This window comes from Paroedura picta, chromosome 18 (genome assembly GCF_049243985.1).
Source record: "Paroedura picta isolate Pp20150507F chromosome 18, Ppicta_v3.0, whole genome shotgun sequence".
Lineage (NCBI taxonomy): Eukaryota > Metazoa > Chordata > Lepidosauria > Squamata > Gekkonidae > Paroedura > Paroedura picta.
This window is the reverse complement of record NC_135386.1, coordinates 13,167,335-13,185,066: the sequence shown is the minus strand read 5'-3', so window position 1 is coordinate 13,185,066 and position 17,732 is coordinate 13,167,335. Positions and strand designations below refer to the sequence as shown.

At 50.6% G+C, this 17,732-nt stretch overlaps 1 protein-coding gene across 2 annotated transcripts in view; it reads left to right on the top strand.

Annotated features, from left to right (window-relative positions):
• The window catches only part of AGBL1 (AGBL carboxypeptidase 1), a 441,440-nt gene extending 438,389 nt beyond the window's left edge, over nucleotides 1-3,051 (top strand). For both annotated transcript variants that reach the window (XM_077317361.1, XM_077317360.1), the window contains one exon: nucleotides 1,847-3,051. In XM_077317361.1, coding sequence (XP_077173476.1) covers nucleotides 1,847-2,072 — 226 coding nt within the window. In that variant the 3' untranslated portion in view covers nucleotides 2,073-3,051. The remainder of the gene's footprint in view (nucleotides 1-1,846) is intronic.
• Nucleotides 3,052-17,732: the final 14,681 nt, after the last annotated feature.

The following is a 17,732-nucleotide window of genomic DNA, read 5'->3' as shown; positions in this document are numbered from 1 at the left end:
TAATTGCATAAATAAACAGCGCGCAAATCAATCAGTCCACCAGCAATGATATTCACTTTTTAAATCTGTGGTATTCACTTTTTAAATCCTTGTGGGAGGCATAGTTTCCATCCTCACAACTTTTACTGACCTGATCTCCTGAGCCTCTGATAGGCTCATGACCTTGGGATAGAACTCTCTTGCTTCCTGAACAGATGCGAATGCCCCCCAAGTCAAGTCCTGCCACCACAAGAGAAAGAGCTCCATAAAGCGACTGCAGAACTGTTCAGCTGCTCTTCAGGGCAGACTGGCAGAGACGGTTTCTGCACTAGGGATATCATTCAGATATGCATTTTTAGAACGGTCAAGTTTTTTGTCTGTTTCCGCACTGAAATTTGCCTCCTCGGGTAAAGATGCAAATTGTTCCCTCACTTACCCCACAGCAAAGGAATCTCCAGAAAAACAGTTTCCATTCATCTAATAGGGTCTAATTCGGGACTGCCAAATGTAATGCGTGCAATCCAGTTTTCCCTTGCACCCGCCATTTGAGTTGTTTGGTAATGCTCCTTTCCTTGCTGTTGTCCTCCCTCCCTCCCTCAGTTCCGAAAAATCTGCCTTTTAAAAAAAGGGAGCGATTGCATTACAACAATGTTTCTATTTTTTTTTAAAGCAGTCTTGCAGTCTTACACAGCAGTATTATGACGCTATAATGTTATAACTCAGTTTTTAAAGAAAAGAATTACATTCAGGACACTTTGCAGATAAGGGAGAGGTGATCAAGGGCAGAATGACAGGATTAAAGGGTGCAACAAAAACAAAGGTGCAAGCAGACATTATTTTTCAAAAAGCACATTTTTTTGGAAAGGGGAAGGGAGCAATGCATGATGGGAGGCCGCCTCGGTCAGGCTGAGTGCAGAAAGCATGTCACAAATTTCAGCCTGGGAAATAAGGGGAGGAAAGCCCAAATGTGGAAAGGCTAGAGTCGACTTGCAGCTTCCAAAGGAAATCCAAAGTGAGGCTAAAGCAAGGTATGTCTCCTAATGTGGAAATGGAAAGTTTGCAGCATCCCTAGTTGCCTGTGAATAAAATGTGGGCCAGCTTTAGATCTACTACCTGTGTAATCTATTTGTGATTTGCTCTTCTTCCAAGGAATCTATGCTTCTTCTTTCCTCCATTGGGTCACAACATCCCTGTGGGTTACATTAAGATGAAACAAATGGACTGATCCAAGGTCACCTTCTGAGTTTTGTGGCAGAATCTGCTGAACTCCTCGATTTCTTTCTTTTTTTCTTTCTTTCTTTCTTTCTTTCTTTCTTTCTTTCTTTCACAAAATTTATATCTCCCCTTCTTGCCCTTATAGGGGTCGCCAAGATGGGCAAAAAAATTAAAACACAAATTAAAATCCCGTCTTAAAGGCCATTAAAACCAACACAGTAATACATTGTTAAAACAAATTAAAGTCAGAGCTCAAAATAAATCAATAAATACAACGTGGGGAAGGAAGCTATGATCACTGAGCAAATGCCAAACAAACAAAGATGTCTTCACTCCGTGGCAGAAGATGGCAATAGAAGGAGTCAAGTGAATCCCCCTGCCAGAGAGAGTGCCAGAGGTTTGGTACCATGATGGAGAGGGCCCTCTCTCAGCTTGCCCGCTGCCTCATCTCAGAAAGTAGGCACACCTGAAGAACGATGGCTACCCAACAATCACTTTGGCCACAGAGCTCCTTTTTGTCCTTCTTCCACTCAGCATGAAACATGCAGCCACAGGGCCCCAGCTCTTTGCAGCCTCTCCTTTCCCTCTGCAGCCCCCATTCCTAGCATTGTGCTTCAATTCCCTTCCTTTCTCTTTTATGTCTCTCTGGCAGGAGCAGCAGCAGTTGCATAGAGACAGATGACGAGCTACCCGTTGGGGACGAAGTGGATTATAACACCGACAGCTGCTCTGACCAGGAAGAAGACTTCTCAGGGCTGGACGAGGCCATCCAAGAACACACCTTCAGGCTGGATCGAGGGCGCGGGGAGGTGGAGGCCGGCAAAGGGCAGGTGTGTGGCCTCAAAACTCGTGATGGACTTTGTATCTCCAGCCGGTAGAGCGCCCTCTGTGCTCCTTGTCAGCATCCCTCAGAGCCTTTGATGCAATGGAGAGCAGCCTGGAGCTTTGAATTCCCTAGCAGTGAGCAGACAGGTCGCTGCCTGTGTTTCCTTCCAGGCTGGTGGCAGCTCTTATCTCAGATACGCTGCCACAACTGTGCTTTCAACAGAGACTTTTTTCAGTAATGTTATCTGAAAGGAAAAAAGTCTATGAGTTTTCCTACATCTCTCTCTCTCTCTCTTTCTCTGTGTGTGTGTGTGTGTTCAGTGCTATCTAAAGGAAAGAACACATGAGTTTTCCTATATCTCTCTTTCTCGGTCCATATTACTCTTCCCAAACATATACGTTATTCTTCCAAATATACATAGTATTTGGATATTTGGAAATAGCAAACATGGATATGCCAAGGCTGCAATAAGATGGAGCAAAGAGGTGAGAGATTCCAGTGTTTTTTGGAAAGGGGGATCCCCCCATGTCTTTTATTGTGGTGATAATAATGACTTTGTGGACAATGAAGAAGAAAACTTGGTTTTTATACCAGAAGGAGTCTCAAAGCAGCTTACAATCGCCTCCCTTTCTCTCCCTGCAACAGACACCCTGTGAGGTAGGTGGAGCTGAGAGGTCTCTGACAGAACTGCCGTGTGATAACAGCTCTAAGAAGACTGTGCCTATCCAAAGGTCATCCAGCTGGCGATGCCTGGAGGAGGGTTGGGGAATCAATCCCGGCTTTCCAAATTAGAGGCCACCACTCTTAACCTCTACAGCAGCGGTCCCCAACCATCTTGTAGTCAGGGACCGCCTCCGAGGGTGGGAGAGAGCCGGCGGCCCGGCCACAGCAGCTGCACGTAAACGTGCACACGCAGTTGCTGCGCATGCGCGTTTTCGCCACTAGGTGGTGCTAACGCGCATGCGCAGAACAGCCACACGTGCACGTTTCGTCAGCAGGGGGCGCAAACACGCATGCACGGCAGCTCCACGCGTGCGTGTTTGCGTCGCTGGCGTGCCAGCGGCCGCACCTGCCTCTTCCCCCCCTCTCGCTGCGGGGGGAGGGGAAGGCAGGCGCGGCCGCTGGCGGCCCGGTACCATGGCCTTAACGGTCCGGTACCGGGCAGCAGACTGGGGGTTGGAGACCTCTGCTCTACAGCATTCTGTAATAGTGCCTTTCCCAAATTTTCATGGTCACCAAGGAGGAAGTCTGCTGTCTTATGCAGCATTACTCCAGCCTAATTTTATTCTAGTCTGCAATTCTGGCTAGAACTCGACTGCAAGGCTCATGCTAGCTTTGGTCCCGCTGGGGGTGGGGTTGAAGCAAAGCAAGGTGGAGTTAGACAGAGCACTGGAGAGACTCCACTGATTCATGCTTGATAAGAGAAATGGAACTGCAGTAACAAGAGAGAGATTAGTCAAGAGTCTTCCACGCAGCACTTGCGATATAACACACAGTTGGGGTTGGGGTTCAGCGCTCGAGATTCTCCTTTGCTTGCAGAAGATCCCAGCCTCAGCCCTTTGCCTCCACAGTTGAAAGAAACAGGTGATGGTCAAGACCTCAACTTGAGTCCCTGGGAAGCAGCTGCCAGTCGAAGCTTCCAGAATGAGCAGAAAGCAGGAAGGCAGCCCCTTATCTTCAAGGTACCACTCAAAACATAGCAACGTCTTAAGCATCACATGGTGCTCCCCTGACCAGCATCACTAATTATCCTTCAGTTCAGAAAAGTATTCAAGGTGACCTTGGATGGTCCAGTTAAAGGAAACTTGACATGGGTTTCTCATGACTGAGGGGGTGCAAGGCCAGCCTCTTCCAAAAGTGCTGTTTGTGGAGCACATGCCTCTGGGCTTTCTGTGTCCCCACTATGGCCACCCCACCCCTAGCCCCCAGCCCAGAGGAAGCCTGGCCCCCAAAGCATGACCTCCTTCCAGAAAACTTCAAGGAAAGCATTGAGAGAAAAGTGCCTGATGCTTCCGAGGCTGCTAGCTGTGGCACATTAGAATTCACCAGGGAGGACTCATCCCTCCTCCAGGGAAAAGTAGTAAATGGGATTGACTTTTCCCCCCTTCTGTATCATGAAAATGTTTAAAATGTAATAATAATAAAAGAGGCCCGGGGGGTGGAAATGTGACAGTACAACAGTACCACAGGCTACGGTGGCGCTCTTCATGACCTTTCTGATGTGTCCCAGGTCAAAGGCAGAGCTCAGAGCCCCACACAGTGCAGGGTAGGGATGTAAAAGCGTCACTTATTATATTATCTTTACTGTCAGACAGCTCCCGTGACCAGTGGGGAAACGGAACAGATGCTCAGCAGGGGAGGGCCTGCTCATTACTATTCAGCTCTGCCCCCGAGCCTGGCTCCATTTATGCTCAGGCACAGCAAAAATCATAGGAGGGCAAGGAAAAGGCTTAGTCAAAAGCAGCGGCTGGGTGGAAAAACTGTTTGCTCTGATATGTTTTCAGTGGTGTGCCGAAAGAAAAAGTGTTTCCCCTTTTGACGGTTGTTGAATGGAAAGAGAAAATGTTCGCCCACTTCTCTCTTATGTGCTCTGATCTAATTCATAGAATCATAGAATCATAGAGTTGGAAGGGGCCATACAGGCCATCTAGTCCAACCCCCTGCTCAACGCAGGATTAGCCCTGAGCATCCTAAAGCATCCAAGAAAAGTGTGTGTGAAAGAAACCTTAGCAAGGTGCCTCAATTGGATTGGATGTCATTACGGACGCTGCAGAATCACCCATTGGCTGAAATTGAACATATGAACTTTACTCCGCTCTGGTTAGACCTCACTTGGAGTCCTGTGTTCAGTTTTGGGCACCACAAAGGAAGAAAGATGTAGAGAAACTGGAGTGTGTCCAGAGGAGGGACTGATTTTGAAGAAATCAGTCTAAAAATGATGAAATTCATTTTTTTCTGAATATTTGTCTAAAACGGGCTTTCTCAACCCGTGTTTCGTGCATACCCAGGGAATTGCTGATTGACCCTGTGGGATGGTACATGAATTCCCTCCAGGCCAGGCTGGATACTGGAGATTTTTGGTGATGGTAGGGATCATTTGGGCATGAAATTGGGGTCACTGTGGGTGGGCAGGTAATTGTGAGCGTCCTGCATAGTGGACTGGACTAGATGGCCCTGGAGGTCCCTTCCAACTCTATGATTCTATGATGGGAGGCAACATAGTGCCTCCATAAAGATTATTTCTGCCCACCCACACCAGACTCAGCCCCAAAATATGAAAGGAAATGTTGTACTTCGCTGGCTCCCTGGCAGTCTAGAGTCTGCCTGCAGGGCTACTGGACCACCCTCCCCTCCAAGTCTTGGGAGCTCTGGGAAGCTCCTACAATTGGAAATTATAGCAAGCCAGATATACACACTGCTCAGGTTCAGGGTATTTTTATAAATAGAACAAAGGAGGTTTGCTAATGGATTTCAGCCACACTTCCACATTTCAGAAACAAGTTTACCCAAGTCCAGGGAGAAGTTCAGCAGAGGAGAATTTGGGAAGCCTCTCTATAAGCTGTCAGATATTGGGGACGGCTCCTGAATGTTAAATGTCAGATCTCATCAATTACTGATTCCTACGGCAGGTCACTGCTGTCAAATGTTGTCAAGAACTGCCTGTGTCAGATGATTGTTTGTCAAACAAACATTTTCATTCCAGTTGTCTGACAAGGTCTTGCATTCCAGTTGCCTGCACTGCAAAACCTTTGGAGATCCAATGAGGGTGATATCAAGCAAGTTCCCTAATTTAGTTGAGCCTGGGGGTGCTTTTGAAGCATCAAGGACAGGAAGTGGGCATGCTCACAACTTGGCTGCGATGTAGCACAAAACATGGGAAGGTACCACTGGGAGCCTCTGAGCCCAGCATCTTCCCATGATGGAGGGAGCCATTTCTGAGTGGACATTCCCTGAAGATGACATGGTGATTCCTTCTGATGTACCTCCTGTTCCATGAAGAAGACCCCAATAGGTACCATGTGGATTGGTGATATAGAACCTATGAATACCACACTGGGTTCCATGGCTTTAGACCAGCCTTTCTCAACTTTTTTTACCATTGAGAAACCCCTGACACATTTTTCAGGCTTTGAGAATCCCCTGAAGTTGTATGATCTTGTGCCATATGATTGGGAAGTACAGCTGTTGAAATACCCACCTGAGGCCCCTCCCTTTCCGACCCCCTCCAGACCCATCATTGGTCAATTTGGGAGGGGTGGATGGCAGATCGACATGACCATATATGGTTATATCACCCAATAAATGTTTTCATAGAATCATAGAGTTTCATAACCCCCTTATTCTGTCAGGTAGATTGCTAACTGGTTGACAGATCGTACCCAAAGAGTACTTGTAAATGGTTCAGCATCTTCTTGGAGAAGAGTGACAAGGATCTGTCCTCGGGTCTGTGTTGTTCAACATATTTATAAATGATTTGGATGAGGGATTAGGGGGATACTTATTAAATTTGCAGGTGATACTAAACTGGGAGGGGTAGCAAACACAACTGAAGACAGCAACAGAATACAGGATGATCTTGATAGGCTCGAGAAGTGGGCTAAACTGAATAAAATGAAGTTCAATAGGGACAAATGTAAAGTTCTGCATTTAGGTAGGAAAACCCAAATACACCAATATAAGATGGGGGAGACCTGTCTGGGCAGTAGTATGTGAGAAAAGGATCTAGGAGTCTTAGTAGACCATACATTGAACATGAGTCAGCAGTGTGACTCAGTGGCTAAAAAGGCAAATGGGATTTTGGGCTGTATCAAACAATCATTTCCATATCACGGGAGGTGATGGTACCGCTTTACTCTGCTCTGATTCGGCCTCACTTGGAGTACTGTGTTCAGTTTTGGGCACCCCAGTTGAAGAGGAATGAAGACAAACTGGAGTGTGTCTAGAGGAGGGCAATAAAGATGGTGAGGGGTTTGGAGACCAAGACGCATGAGGAAAGGTTGGGGGAGCTTATCCTGAAGAGGAGATGACTGAGAGGGTATCTGATAAGCATCTTAAAATATTTTAAAAGCTGCCATGTAGAGGATGAAGCAGAACTCTTCTCTCTTGCCACAAAGGGATGGACCAGAACCAATGGGATGAAATTAATTTTAAAAAATGGGTTGAATCTTGGTTGGTCTTAAAGGTGTTACTGGACTCTGGTTTTATTGAAAGAGAGTGAGAGAGAGAGAGAGAGAGAGAGAGACTGCCCCAGCAGGATGTTGTGGCATAGTGAGAGTTTACCCCCCAGCCTCCCAAATGCCAGCCGGACACACTGACCACTGCAGTGAGCATGCTCCCTGGAAGAACACAGCCACCTTGTCCGTCTTCATCTGCTAAAGGCTCCCAGCTAGAAGAGCAGAGAGGCAATGTTCTAACTTTGCCACGATTGCCCTAATTTTGAAGACAAAACCTCTGCCACGCTTTATGTTTGGACCACCCCGCTGGGAAATTAAAATCTGTTTTGAATTAATCTGATTATAGAATGTTTTAATATGAATGCTTTAATAGGACAATTATTGGTATTTATTACCCATGCTGAGCCTTTGGGGTAGGGCAGGTCAAGAATAAAATGTTATTATTATCATTCATGGATACAAAAGGGAAACACCAGCAGGAAAATTAGCCTGTCTCAGCCAGACGCGAGTCTTAGTTCTCTCATCCTTGGATCCTGGAAAGCAGCTGCCGATCAGAGGAGGCAATGCTGAGCTGGATGGAGATGTTAGACGGCGGCATTGAGCATTGGTCCCTCAACCAAAGGTGATGCTAAAGCTTCCGTTCAATGTAACTTAGAACCACTGGAGCCTGCCAGATTTCTGCCCGGTTCCTAAATAAACCCAAGTCCAAACCCTTGTTGAACTTGGTCATTCTAAAAGCAAGGGATGAGCCGTTCCAAGCGGTGGGGGTGGGGAGGGAGAGGGAGAGCCAGCCTGCCTTGTGTGCAGCAGCATCTGCCAGGCGTTGAATGTCATCGAAGCCTCGTCTTCACCTTGCTGGCCTCTAGAGGTCAGGAGAGGGCCTCTGTTGCCGCCTCTCGCTCAGCCATTAACATTCTCCCTGAGTCACGGCAATTAAGAAGATCTAGCCTCTGTACAGAAGGACGGAAATGCATTGGCTTTAATAAAAGAGAGTGTAGCAACCATTTGAGATTAACTCTGGGCTTGTTTATCCGCTTGCATTGGAAATTCAGACAGGGGTGTTTCCCCTGCGAAACAGCAACACTATGCAGGGTGGGAAAGGGGGAATTCTTGCAGATGTTCCTCCATACCCAGAGGTTTGCTAGTGGTGGGAGAAATGGGGTCCATCTTTTCCCTGCAACTGACAAGCCTAAAGCAGACACGTTGTGTAACCTGATGGTGGGAAATACCATCAACTTGTATCTCAGTTATGGTGTAGGGTTTTCATGGCAAAACTGAGCTTCTTTGCTATTGCTTGCCTCTGTGCAACAACCCTAGATGGCCTTGGCAGCCTCCCTGTCAGAGCTGTTATTGCAGAACAGTTCTGGCAGAGCTCTCTCACCTACCTTGCAGGGTGTCTGTTGTGGGGAGATGAAGGGAAGGCAATTGTCATCCACTTTGAGACTCCTATGGGTAGTGAAAATCAGGACATAAAAACAACTCTTCTTCCCAATCAAGCATTAACTAAGGCCAACCCTGCTAAATTTTCAGGCAGGACGAAGCCCAAGGGAGGAACTACCTGAATAGGTGAGACTGCTGTAATGGGAATCTATGTCTCATAGCTTGTTTATTAGCTACCGCTTGGTTTCTGAACTAGTAAATCTGGCTCTGACATGAGTGGAGGGAGATAAGGGGGCTAAGAACAGTCCTGATATTGAACCTCCGTCAGTGGTCCAAGTGTCTTTAGTTCCTGAGTTCTTCTCCATTTTCATTGACTAGCTGTCAGAGGACAGAATGGGCTTGTGGTTGATTCTTATTTCCATCTAAGACTTTTTTTTGTGCCTTTAAAGGAGCTTCTCTGAAGGGTGATGATATGTTTTTTGCATTCTCTTTTCCTTCCTGATTTTTCCTCAGGCAGGTAGACATGGAAAGAATGATTTTGACACTTAGATGAGTTACCTTTCTGCCCTTTGGTGCCAGTTCTATCCCTGGCCATATTGGTTCCATCCCCTGATGCCACTGGGCCCCCACTCTTTGACCTCACTGATTCTATTCCTGGACCAGTTTCTGTCCGTAGATTGGCAAATTTGCACCTTCTGTATGTAAGCCGCCCTATCCATGATGCAGACTACGAAGGCCTCTAGGGCAGGGGTAGTCAACCTGTGGTCCCCCAGATGTTCATGGACTACAATTCCCATGATGCTGGCAGGGGCTCATGAGAATTGTAGTCTATGGACATCTGGAGGACCACAAGTTGACTACCCCTGCTCTAGGGAATTACCAGCTTGAATTAAGACTTCAATGGCATTGATATTTCTTGGAGGCTTGTAAGTTGGTGAAGACCAGACCAAGGAGGGCCGCTGAGTCAAGCTTCACTGCTGAATTCTTCCCCTCCCCCCCAAACACACTTTTAATACTCCCTCCCCGCTCTGTCTTTTTATTCTTATCCTGCCCTTCTTTCAGTAACCAGAGCATGATGTCCTTGGTCCTCCCCATTTTATCATTCTAAACGTTGGAAGTGAAGGACTTTATGCTGTCTCTTAGCCTCAGACTTCAGAGGGGGACTATAAAAGAGTCAGAGAGAGATCAGCCTGGACAGCGATATGCTTTCTCTCCAGTGCTCTGATGTGTAGATCACCACTCTTTGGGAAACTTCCTTCCTTCCGGCTTGACACCTTCTCTCCACACTCTGCTAGAGTTCTCCATCTGGCACCATGAGGGCAAGATCTGCCTCCTGCATCTAGAATCCTGTCTCTACTCTATCCTTTCTGGAATGGCATTCCTTACAATAAAGGACTCATGCAAGTCTGCAAAGATAAAGAGGTTCCATTTGTTATTTTATTTATTTCCAGTGCACACAAGTGCTTCTTTCTTCTGTTGCGTGATGTCCTCTGAGCACTGCTAACCAAATAATTCCAAGAGTAACAATCCTGAAAGGTGGGTTAGGCTGAGAGAGAGAGAAGACCAATTGGGCCAAGGGCTCACACAATGAGCTTCATGGTAGAATGCGGTTTGAACCTGGGTATGTCTGACCCTAGGCCAACACACAAGCGAAGATGAATTCTATGTATACCTTGGCCTTGCATGCTATGTAGGAATTGCGATTGGGTGTTTATGCATTTGCACGTAGATGCCAGCATCTTCCCATCACTTCCATTCCAGCTAGTTCAGTGTCTCAGAGACAGAGCAGGTGCTTGGCATGCAGAAGGTTCCAAGTTCAATCTCGAGTGGGCAAATGAGAACAAGATGCAATTCATTAAGGAGAAGTGTAGAGTTCTACAACTGGATGAGAACACAGATGAGAAGCATGCCTACTGGATGGGAGATATTCTTCTGGGTAGCAGGGTGTATGAATGTGATCTTGGGGTGCTTATGGACTGTAAGCTAAATATGAGCAGACAGTATGATGCAGCAGTCAAATGCAGTATCAACAGAGGCATCGCATCAAAATCACACCATGTCATTGTCCCACTTTATACCGCATTGGTCAGACCCCACCTGGAGTCCTGTGGGCAGTTCTGGAGGCCTCACTTCAAGAAGGACATAGATAAAATTGAAAGGGTACAGAGGAGAGCGACGAAGATGATCTGGGACCAAGGGACCAAGCCCTCTGAGGAAAGGTTGAGGGACTTTGGAATGTTCAGCCTGGAGAAAAGGAGGCTGAGAGGGGACATGATCGCTGTCTCTAAGTATTTGAAAGTATTTGAAAGGTTGCCACTTGGAGGAGGGCAGGGAAAGGTTCCTTTTGGCAGCAGAGGGTAGGATCCTCAGGAGTGCATTTAAACTATGTGAACAATAACAGCTAGATAACAGTTCAGGGGGGGAAATTAACAGAGTAGTTCATCTGTGGAATCAACCGCCTAAGGAGGTGGTAAGTCCTTAGGCCCATTTCAGCGGAAGAGCTTTGACTGCAGAAGGTCATAGGTTCATACCCAGGCACCTCCAGTAACAAGTCAGGTAGGCAATTACATGAAAGACCTTTCAGTGAGATCATGGAGATATTCCCAATCTGAGTAGACAGTACTAGTCATGATGGATCCATGCTCTGATGCTGCAGAAGGCAACCTCATTTAGAGAGAGGCTGTGGCTCAGTGGTGAAGAAGAAGAGCTGCTTTTCTCTCCCCAAAGGAGTCTCAAAGCGGCTTATATTCACCTTCCCTTTCCTCTCCTCACAACAGACACCCTGTGAGGGAGGGGAGGCTGAGAGAGCCCTGATATCACAGAAGAAGAAGAGGAAGAAGAAGAGGAAGAGGAAGAGGAAGAGGAAGAGGAAGGGGAAGAGGAAGAGGAAGAGGAAGAGTTGGTTCTTCTATGCCACTTTTCTCTCCCTGAAGGAGTCTCAAAGCATCTTACAGTTGCCTTCCCTTTCTTCTTCCCACAACAGACACCCTGTGAGGTGGGTGAGGCTGAGAGAGCCCTGATTTCACAGAAGAAGAAGAGGAAGAGGAAGAGGAAGAGGAAGAGGAAGAGGAAGAGGAAGAGGAAGAGGAAGAGGAAGAGGAAGAGGAAGAGGAAGAGGAAGAGGAAGAGGAAGAGGAAGAGGAAGAGGAAGAGGAAGAGGAAGAAGAGTTGGTTCTTCTATGCCACTTTTCTCTCCCTGAAGGAGTCTCAAAGCAGCTTACAGTTGCCTTCCCTTTCTTCTTTCCACAACAGACACCCTGTGAGGTGGGTGAGGCTGAGAGAGCCCTGATATCACAGAAGAAGAAGAGGAAGAGGAAGAGGAAGAGGAAGAGGAAGAGGAAGAGGAAGAGGAAGAGGAAGAGGAAGAGGAAGAGGAAGAGGAAGAGTTGGTTCTTATATACTACTTTTCTCTACCTGAAGGAGTCTCAAGGTGGCTTCCACTTGCCTTCCCTTCCCTCTCCCCACAACAGACACCCTGTGAGGTGGGTGAGGCTGAGAGAGCCGTGAGATTACTGAAGAAGAAGAGTTGGCTCTTATATGCTGCTTTTCTCTACCAGAAGGAGGCTCAAAGCTGCTTACATTCACCTTCTCTTCCCTCTCCCCACAACAGATACCCTGTGAGGTTGGTGAGGCTGAGAGAGCCCTGATATTCCTGCTCCGTCAGAACAGCTTTATCAGTGCTGTGGCGAGCCCAAGGTCACCCAGCTGGCTGCATGTGAGCAGGGAATCAAACCCAGCTCGCCAGATTAGAAGTCCGCACTCCTAACCACTACACCAAGCTGGCTCTCACAAAGCCTCTGCTTGGCATGCAGAGGTTCCCAGATTCAATCCCTGGCATCTCCAGCTAAAAGGATCAGGCAGGCAGAGAGGGGGAAGCTCCCCACTGGTGTGCTGCCAGACCCAGCTGACGAGCCTAGGTGTGACAGATCAATTAAGGCAACTTCAGATATGAGAAGCTGTCTTTTGAGTGGGCCGGAATGCCTGCTGCAAGGGAAACGATCCCGCACACATGGAGAAATGACCTTCAGCGCCCCCAGTCCTAAAGTTAGGTGCAGGTAATTTCAGTGGAGACTGTTTCCTAAGAAATGTGCTGAGGCTAGAGGGGTCTTTGTGTATGAACAAGAAGTAGATTAATTGGGGAGTTGGGGGGAGTGCTATTGTCACATCTTCCCCCTGCCTGGCTGGTTACAGCAGCTTCCATCCTAGAGGATTATCTGTCCCCCAAGCCAGGCTTCTCCTCCCACTACTGTTTCTGCCTTCCCACCCGGCACAAGGGGATATTCCTCATTTCACGGGTGCAAATTGATGCTTTCAGCCTTTCGAATGAAAGGCAAATGACTCTTCACGTGCACAGCCGCAGAGCCGTTCCACTTAAATATATATAGGTCGCTTGTCAGTTTAATGGTGTCTATTGACTATGTTAACTGACCGTGGGATGGTTTGTGCTTTGGCTTAATAGCGAAGTATAATTTTTTTTTTAAGTCAGGCTTCCTAGGCCAAATCTCTCAGAAACCTGAGTTTTCAAAGTGGAGAGAGAAAGAGAGAGAGAGAGAGAGAGTTTTCTGCTGTGATGGAAACAATAGGAATATTTGCCAGCAGGGGGTACCCACGCCTCCAGGAATGTTAAAATTACCCAGGAGCAAATGGGTAGAATTAGCCCATTTGTATAAGGATCTTCTTTAGGCCAAAAATGCACACTCTTTATATGAGCAAAAGTTACATTTATTAAGCCAACAAGTTACATTTATTAAGCCAACAACAATTCAAGTCTTTGATGAAACTGAGGTTTGGGGTGCAGGACTTTACATATATGTTTCCCTTGGTATCCTGCCTCCCCCCTCTGGTAATCCCATACCATTAGAGGCCTTTGCATAGTCATAATATTCTGATAAGAGTCCAGTCTCCAGGACACGGGGGCAGGGAAACACAGGTGATGGTGTGAGGTGGAGGGGAGGGACACGAAAGAATGCAGGGTGGGAATGAGATCGCTATAAACCAGGGGTAGTCAAACTGCGGCCCTCCAGATGTCCATGGACTACAATTCCTATGAGCCTCTGCCAGCAAATGCTGGCAGAGGCTCATGGGAATTGTAGTCCATGGACATCTGGAGGGCCGCAGTTTGACTACCCCTGCCATACATCAGAGGCAGACTGCTCTAATTCACACAAGGCCAAATTCTAAGCACCTTGCTCCATTTGATATATACTTCATGGCACTGTGAGCCCCTCCGCTCCGGCTTGGTTGGCAGCAGTGACCATTCATGAAGTCAGCTCCATGAGCATGTGACACAGGCCCCCATAAACTGTGACCTTCATAAATACGCATGGAGCTTCCCTATACTGATTCGCACAATGAGTCCCCCAAGGTCAGGAATCTCTATTCAGACTGCCTGGGGCTGCACAGGGACTCCAGCAGAGGTCCATCCATCACTGACCAACTGATTCATTACACAGCCAGGCATTACATCTGGAATCTTCTGGGTGCAAAGCAGCTTCTCTGTCACTGAGCCACAAACAACCAGTAGCCATGTGATTCACCTTTGGTTTTAGCTGTGGATGTGTTTGCTATTATTGTAAGCTGCCTTGAACCGAGAGGAAAGGTGGGATGTGACTGGTATTCATCAGTGACTAAATAAAATTTGTTTAATGCAACAAAGACCAGCATGTAGTATATCTCATCCAAAAGTGGCAGAACTGTGGTTCTCCATGTGTTCGTGGACTACAGTTACCATGAGCCCCTGCCGTGCTTTTAATTGTAGTCCATGGACTTGTGGAGAACCACAGTTTGGCCAGCCCTGTAATCATCACTGCAATAAAACTGGATCACAGCAGTTGAAAACAATTAAAGACAAATAGTATAAATAGCGGCCGCGGATTGCCGCGGCCGCCGTTGACGCTGCGGGGGCGCCCGGCAGTGACGCGGCTCCCCTGGGCGTCATCAGGCCGCGCAGCCGCGCGGCCTGAGGAGGGCGGGGGCGCTCGGCTTTATAAGGCCGAGCGCGCAGGCGCCAGCCCTCTTTTGCGCCAGCCGCGGCCGGGGACAGACCTGTCCCGGCACGGCAGAAGAGTAGGCCGGGGAGGCGAAGGGAGGCACGCGGCGCTTCGGGCGTTGGCCCCCCCCCGGTAGCGGGTTCCGTGGCGGGTGGAGCGGCGCGAAGATGCCTCGCCGGCAACGGCCGGCTGCACACAGGTCCTCGGGGGACGGCGCAATGGCGGCGCCCGGAGGGGGAGGTAGAAGCGAGGTAGAGGCGCAGCCTCCCAATCCGGCGGGTCGACGGGGCGGGCGCAGATCCGGGCGGGGCACGGCCTGCGCTGGCCGCTCAAACAGCCCGCAGGGCTCCGGGTCTCCTCGGGGCGTGGAGGCCGCGGCAGGCGGCGCCGCCTCCAGCCGGGCCCGAAAAACGGGCGGCGGCAGCTCGCGCGGCGGACCGGACCACTCCCCCCGGGCCACCAGATCCGGCCGGCAGGCTTCAGGCCGGGTCAGGACCCCGCCACTGGAGGCTGGGGGAGGTGGGGGCGAGCAAGTTGGGGCCCCGGGGGGGACTTCTTCTCCCCACACGGGGGCACAGGGCCGCTCGGCGAGGGGCACGCAGAGGGCCAGCGCCTGGCAGGCCAGCCGGGCGTGGGCCTCTGAAATTCCGGGGGCTAGGCGGCGGGAGCCGAGGCGTAGGCCAGACACCCCGGAACAGAGGCATCCCAGAGGCGACAGGGGGTCCCCCCGTAGGGGGGAACCCCGCGCCGGTGGAGGAGGGCCTGCTTCTTCCTCGTCTTCGTCGAGGCGAGGAGGCGGTCACTTTCGGTCGCCCCCGCGGGGCGGGGGCGATAGGAGGGATTTCTCAGTGTCCAGCCGGTCTTCCGGGTCCCGCGGAAGCGGGCGGCGGTACCGGGGGGACAGAACTGTTCGGGGAAGGCCCAGGCCTCGTTCCCCCTCGCCGTTGCGGAGGCCGGAGCGGCTCCGCAGGCGACGCTCATCGCAATCCAGTAGGTCCCGTTCGGGGGGCGAGGGGAGGCGGATCTTTCCCAGGGGCCGGCGGTCACCCACCCCTTCTGCAGACCGCCCTACTTCCACGAGGCGTCCTCGGTCACCATCTACGGGCCGGGGCGCTTCGGAAAGCGTCGCCGAAAGACGCAGCGAGCGGCGCACAAGCGGCGGCGGTCATCGCGGCGCAGCCGGTCTACTGGTGAGTCATCTTCTAGAGAAGGCGGGGACAGCGCCACCCACGACGGGTGGTTTTGGATTGAGTCCGCCTTCGTTCCTGGAATCCCTTCGTGGATGAAGAGCCGGAGGCGGACCACGAAGCGCTTGCTAGACGAAGCCGGCGTTAGCGAGAGCTGGAGGGAGCCTCCAGGGTGGTTCAAGGATGGGGAGGCTCCACCGGGGGTCCATCTCCCTGCAAAATTGCGGGAGAAGGCCCTCGACGGTTACTTTGTTGACATGTTCGAGTTGGACAGGGGCAGGAATAAAGGGGCCGACACGGGCAGCCGCAAGGACAAGGATAAATCTGAGTCCCAGCCCTGCGAGCGCACCATGTTGAACTGGTTGAAGGGCTTTACTGAGTATCACGGCCTCATTTGCGGGGCTTATCCGGAGAGGGGTTGGCACCTTTGCCGTTACCTCTACACGGTGCTGCAAGCATGGGAGAGGGGGGGCGAAGAGGCGGCTTTCGCCTATGATAGGGAGTTCCGCGAGCTCGCTTCACATAATGCGTCCACCCGTTGGGACTTGAAACTTCATGACGCGTGGATTGTGCAAGTAGGGTCCCCCACGCGGCAGAGGAAGGAGAGGCCGAGGTCGGGAGCTGCGCCCCCTCCCAAGAAAATCAGCGGCTTAGTGTGCTGGGATTTCAATAGAGGGGGCTGCAAGTGGCGGCGGTGCAGGTTCGAGCACCGCTGTGAGTCCTGCAGAGGGGGTCATTCAATGGCCTCCTGCAGCCAGCCCCAGACTTCGGGTCAGCCCTTTCGCGGCACCCGATCCTCCGGGAAGAAGGACGGGGGATCGGGAGCAGGCGCACCTTCCGCAGCTCAGAAGTCTGCCTGATCCGGTGGCCCAACTCGGGAAGCTAGCCCCCACGCCAATCAGACTAGGCACGTTAGTGGAGCGGCTCCGGGATTACCCCGACAAGGCGTCTGCCGTATACTTGGCGAAGGGGTTCACCGAGGGCTTTCGGATCCCTTACGAGGGTCAGCGCGAGCCCTCTGTGAGCGGCAATCTGCGATCCGCCCACGAGCTTCCGGAGGTTGTGGCGGCCAAGCTCGCCAAAGAGCGGGAGGCGGGGCGAATAGCGGGCCCCTTCGACGCACCGCCTCTGCCGAATTTGAGGATTTCTCCCCTCGGCGTGGTGCCGAAGAAGACTCCGGGGGAGTATCGGATTATTCACCACCTATCCTACCCGCACGGGGGGTCAGTGAACGACCAAATTCCCTCTGAGCTTTGTACCGTGCGGTACACTTCATTTGATGCTGCGGTGGCCATGGTTCGCAGTTGTGGCCGCGGGGCGTTACTCGCCAAATGTGACGTTCAATCGGCGTTCCGTCTCCTTCCCATCCACCCCGATGACTACTGCCTGCTGGGGTTCCGTTTCCAGGACCAATGGTACGTGGATAAGGCCATGCCGATGGGTTGCTCTATCGCCTGCGCCGCTTTTGAGGCATTCAGTTCTTTTTTGGAGTGGGTGGTGAGGGCACGGGGCCGTTTTGATGCGATTTCGCACTATTTGGATGATTTTTTGATGGCTGGGGCAGGGGGCACGTCGGAGTGCGACACCCGGTTGCGCCGATTTCAGAGCCTGATGGGGGAGCTCGGCGTCCCTTTGGCCCAGGAAAAGACTGAAGGCCCGGCTACCCGGATAACCTTCCTGGGTATCGAATTGGACACTGAGGCGGGCACCTCCAGGCTCCCGGAGGACAAAATCGCCTCCCTTAAGGGGTTGCTCGACAAAATGTTGGGGCAGCAGAAAGCCACTTTGAGGGAGGTGCAGGTCCTGCTTGGGCATCTCAACTTCGCCTGCAGGGTGGTGTCCCCCGGCAGGGCGTTTTGCTTTCGACTGTCTTTCATCACCAGAGGTTTGTCCCGCCCCTTCCATCGCGTTCGGGTAACCAGATCTATCAAAGAGGACCTCAGGGTGTGGACACGGTTCCTCGAGCGTTTCAATGGGGTGG